Source organism: Acanthisitta chloris, unplaced genomic scaffold, assembly GCF_000695815.1.
Source record: "Acanthisitta chloris isolate BGI_N310 unplaced genomic scaffold, ASM69581v1 scaffold16542, whole genome shotgun sequence".
NCBI lineage: Eukaryota > Metazoa > Chordata > Aves > Passeriformes > Acanthisittidae > Acanthisitta > Acanthisitta chloris.
In genome coordinates this window covers 9,739-14,910 of record NW_008660030.1, presented here as the reverse complement: position 1 = coordinate 14,910, position 5,172 = coordinate 9,739, and the positions used below count along the sequence as shown (strand labels likewise).

Genomic DNA, 5,172 nt, shown 5'->3' with positions numbered 1-5,172 from the left:
ATAAACTTCCCCAAAGTTCCAGTAAGGTAAGGTAAGGCACAGGCTAGTTGAAATGCTGGATGTGGTGTACTTGGTGCCAGGACATTTAAAGCCAAAGAAAGAAGGAATTTGGCCACAGATTGCTGTTTAATCTGACTGATACAATGACTGTATTGAGGGTTTTGAAAGGCTGCTAAGCCCTGAGGGCCATGTTTGTCTTCTGGCTTCAAGCCCTGTTGCTCTGCAAACAGAGCTAGAAATTGAGTTCCAACTATTTGCCACAGTTTTCCTCTCATGAAAAGAGTTGGTGAGACTGATCCAGCCACAGGTTTTGTCTCTTTAAAACTCCTAAGCACTATATGTGTAGAATTTCCATAGGCAGTGCTGCTCCCAGCCCTGATTCCCACCCATTTTGCCAGGGTGCACATGCTGCGAAAGGAAGCTTCTTTATTCGGGACCATTGGAGCAAGACAACCGGGGATGGTTTACTCTTTGAAGATAATGTATACAGAGCAAAATTCCAAGAGTTTTATCTTTGCTTCTTGGCTACCATCCAAAGACCAAAACTTCCCTGTGGTTGCTCAGAATGACATTGAGGTCCAAGTGTACCCATCATTCTGGAAGCTGTACCAGCTGACCTGGAGTGGTGTAAAGTGACCCTAGAAATGAAAGCAGGCTCCGTTGGGATTTGGTGGGTTTATTTTGCTCTTGCAGGCAGCCACGGACAGGCTAGAGAACAATAAATAACTTAAAGCAGAGAGTGTGGAAATTTGTACAACCCCAACATGGAGATGCTTGACTGGGTAACGAGAGTGCTTTGTCACCGTACCTGATCCCTGTTCAGGCCAAAACTAACCTAAGTGCAGTATTTCCACTTTTGGCCAAAAAGGTTTTTAAACATGCCCTGGACCGACTCAGCAGTAATAAAATGTAGAAAAAAACCCTCTTGTAATGTCACAGAGTCATATCCAGTTGTTCCAAGTGTGTCAGTCTGTTCCAAAATACTTCTGTCCAAAGTGTGTTGGTGCAACAGGATGCACTTCTGTAGTTAAAATGGTGATTTCTGGGAATTCCTGGATGATGGATTTGGCACCTTTGGAGAGACAGCAAAGACAATAATGACTACATCACTGCAGCTGTACTTCAGGACACATTAAATCCTCAGCAGCAGCACTCCATAAGTAAGTCAGGCTCTGTGCTTCTGTCTCCACCTCCTGTTTCTGCCTGAGCTGTCTATGAGGAAAACTTCCTGATTTTAGTGGATTGCTTTTTTGAGTTTTCTTCTTTGGCTTTTCCTTTTCTTTACCATATACATATACTTCCGATCTAGTCACCAAAGTGTTTACAGGCTGCCAGGAATAACTCTCTGCAGTCCAGCTGAGTTTTTTGATAGTGATTTCTGCCATGGCCAGTTTTTTAAGACACAAGATCCATTTTCCTACTTCACAGAGGCAGATGTTCTTAGTTTAGATCCCCTTTTACCAGGTAAGATCTCCAACATGCAGACAGGACTGGTCTGTAGCTCCACTCCTTACAGAACTGGTGTTCTTTGGTGGTGGACCAACCCGCCACATTCCATGGGCTGCTGCATTCCAGAGCAGTAGCTAGTCTGGCATTGCTCTGTGAGCCATGGAAGAAGCACTTTATGGACCTGGCAGTGCTGCAGGCTCCTGCTTTTAGGAATACTTGCCCATCTGCAGTTTTGCCATTCAGTGTGACAGGCTTTTCTCTTTCTGCTGCTCCACTCCCTGCCCACATCAAACATGCTGCTGTTTGCTCAGTTTTACAATTCAGCTCCAAAGCAACCCCTCTCTCCCAAGCAAAACAATGCTGCTGTAGCAGAGGCACAGCTCTGCACCACCGTGTCACACTTGTGTGACTAATGTCACGCTCCCCACCAAATGTGCCTGTGCTCACTCTTGTGCTCCCCTCACTCCCCTTAACTCACCATGAGGTGTGGAGAACAGGCTGAGCAGGATAATGACACTTGGTTGTACACCATGTTCCACGAGCACTTTGACAGCCTCAATGACAGTGTTACCAGTACCTAAAAGGGGGGGAAAAGTGAGAGGTTTTATATTTTTTCCTCCCAGCTGATGAACTTATCGTAGGCCATCTGAGAATATCCATGGTAACACTGGTGTGTGATGGAATGGTGATTCAGGCCTTTCCCACTGGAAAGCCATCACCTCTGCATGTATTAACTGTAAAAAGTGTTGCACTTCTAATGGTGGAACTCAGACTGGAAAAGTTATTTCATCCTGACAAAGTCCTTACCACACTTACCAGATTAGGGTTTTTTTGTTAGCACAAACTGTGTTTAATTTTAAATAATTTACTTCTAGGTCTATTATATTAATCAAAAATTACTATTTGGGTCTTCTCTCATGGCAAAATTTATAGCCACTCCTAATATTCACTCTTTCTGACAAATGCAGCCATACCCAAATGATTTGCTGGTGCAGCTGACTAATGTGTGTCCTGGCACAGCCTGGTGAATTCCCTACTCTGTCACCTAAACCAAGCAGGAAACCTCATCAAAGCCCCTGAAATTCAGAAATTTTCCTTTCAATTCAGGCACTCACTGCTCAGAGGAGTCTGACGGTCCATAACAATGACAGACACTTACTCAGTATTGGGTACATCAGAAGAACCTTTCTCCTGTATATGTCTGGAGGAAACTTGGCGTAGTACACTTTGGCTCTCTGAGTCTCCTCGTCACTCTGAATCAGGATTTTCCCGATGCGGATAGATCTGCAGCAGTCTCGTAAGCCTTGTTCCATCGCCTCTCCTCAAAAGGAGCATCAGAAACACCAACAGCAAACTGTTACACATTAGGAAATGGCACAACTGCAAGAGGCTGCAGTGAAATGGACAGTTCTACTGCTGTGCTGAGGGAGAGTTCTGAGACAAGAGTCTTTTCCTGGGGTCTAAGTGTTAAAACCACTTGAAGCTCTTTTCCTTTTTTTCTCTGTTTAGACAGAAAACTGAGTCTCCTTGGTCTTCCTTAGCCCTTGGGTACTGGTGTTCCCACACAGCAGTGCTGAGCTCTCAAAGGTAAGAGCTGGAAGTGTCAGAACCAACACAGGGGGTTTGGGGAACATCCATGAACACTGCCCATGGACACCTCAGTGCAGAGTGTAGTGCAGGAGCTGTGGGGCCTCTATGTTTTACAGCACAGACCCAAAGGTTTGCACAGCACTAGGAAATAACAGGGACTCTGCCAGCATAGAGCATGGCTGGTGTGGAGCTGTGGCTCTTGGCAGAAGTGGTTCAGGATGGTGGTTGGGCCCTCACACAGAACAGCTGCCATATAAGAGGCCAGAGGAAATCTGTTGCAGCTATTTGTTTCCTAAAAGGTTAATGAAAGATATTTCTGGACATTCTGTGATCATGGATACCCAAGGAAGGATAAGAACTGGCAGGTTTGTGTAAACCTGTTGTTCATTTTTGCAAGGAAGTGGCTAACATTTCCAAAGTGTTTAATTTGTGCTCATTCAACGACCAGAACTACCTACCACTTCTCATGATGCTGACGCCACAGTTTCCCTTTTCAAATCGGACTCCTTCATACTTGTGTCCTGTGAAGAAAGAAACCAGGGGCAGTGGCAGTGGCTGCTCCCTCTGAACACCCCTCTGGGGACACAGTGTGACGTGACCTTGGTGGGAATGGAGCCAAGATCCCACAAATACCCAGGGGACAACACTGAGCTCCATGGCATAAACCAATCTGCACCCCATACTCTGCAGCCCTCCAACAAGCAATGGGAACAGGAGCAAAACTGCCATTGGTAAAGAACTTGTGCTTCTTTTTTCTTTAAAAGTTGTCAGAACAGTGGCACAGCAGTGAGTGATCCTTTCAGGTGTGTGTGTTGCAGCTCAGGGATTTGGTGACTATTTTAAATGAAGGATGCTATGCAAAATGAAGGTGAGCAGTACCTCCCCTAGGAGCCAGGGAAATGCCATCCAGTGCTGCAGGTGGCACAGTTAGAACTGAAATATGATGCTACAATGCCACTGTCACTGGGGTCTTGATCACCGAGAGAAAAAAGTGGGCAGTGGTGTGCACAGGAGACTCTCTGCCCATTTGAAAAAGAGCAGCAGAGCTTCCAAGTGATGTTACTTGCAGGGGGCCTGCCAGTCAAATTGGGTAAAGCAGAAGAGAGATGGTCATCAATCTGTCACCAACTGAGGGGAACAGATGTGACACCAATGCTCAAGAGGTAAAGTAACTGCTGTTTAACTCATAAAAGAGCACAGGTGAAGTTGCCTTCCTGTGCCTGCCTTAACTCTTGTCTAGTTTCACAATCAAGTTTTCAGTCCATCTTTTCTCTAACTGAAAATAAAGACATACCCATGATTTACTGCAAAGGGCAGAGGGTGTGAATGTCACCCTGCAGAAATGCAGATGGAGTTCTCAGAGGGAACAGGACTCACCTGGTGCTTGTCTTACAAGTGTACTGTGGTTCACACCACACACTTGAGCAGTTCCCACTAAGTTGCTGATGCACTCAGCAGCAGCCTCTGAGTAATGCACACAATCTTACAGATCTTTACAGCTAAGGAGCAAACCCCAATGGTTTCCTCTAGTGCCAACATAGCCACTTTTCATTTCCTGCTCATCATCACTCCCAGCTGGCCCTAGCTGCAAACAGAGACAGATTTAGGCTGGCAAGGCCAAACAGCTTGTGCCAAGTACTTTTTCTTTAACGGGCATGTGAAACATCATCAGTTTTAGTTCAAGGTTGTGATATGGGCAAGTAAACTGATCATGCACATACACTGCTAAATTTTCACCATGGCTTAGCAAGACCAATTTAAACCTTAGTGAAATGACACCATGTGACTGTATGTTTTGCTCACTTGTGTTGTTCTGTGCCTTCTAGCTTTTCAAATAACAGAAGGAACCCTAACTCAGTGCTCTGCCCTGCACATTGAAATGTTTCAGCTTTAGGCTCCCCAGGGAAGTGGTCATGGCCCTGAGTCTGTCAGAGTTCAAGGAGTGTCTGGATGACACTCTTAATAGAAGAGTTCAGTCTTAGGCAGTCCTGTGAGGAGCAGGGAGTTGGACTCGATGATCCTGTAAGTCCCTTCCAACTTGAGAAATTCTATGTAACACTTCCATATCTTCTTATATTAGTTGTACTTCCAGTCAGAGCTAGGGGAGAAGTAATTTCTCACGTACCTGTTGGA

The 5,172-nt window shown here is 45.4% G+C and overlaps 1 protein-coding gene across 1 annotated transcript in view; it reads right to left on the bottom strand.

Annotated features, from left to right (window-relative positions):
- Window positions 1–660: 660 nt before the first annotated feature.
- UPRT (uracil phosphoribosyltransferase (FUR1) homolog (S. cerevisiae)) overlaps window positions 661–5,172 on the bottom strand; it is a 9,556-nt gene continuing 5,044 nt past the window's right edge. Inside the window, exons 4-7 of the mRNA XM_009069669.1 lie at window positions 3,498–3,581; window positions 2,609–2,770; window positions 1,928–2,026; window positions 661–1,072 (exon numbers count right to left, since the gene is read on the bottom strand). Coding sequence (XP_009067917.1) covers window positions 966–1,072; window positions 1,928–2,026; window positions 2,609–2,770; window positions 3,498–3,581 — 452 coding nt within the window. The 3' untranslated portion in view covers window positions 661–965. The remainder of the gene's footprint in view (window positions 1,073–1,927; window positions 2,027–2,608; window positions 2,771–3,497; window positions 3,582–5,172) is intronic.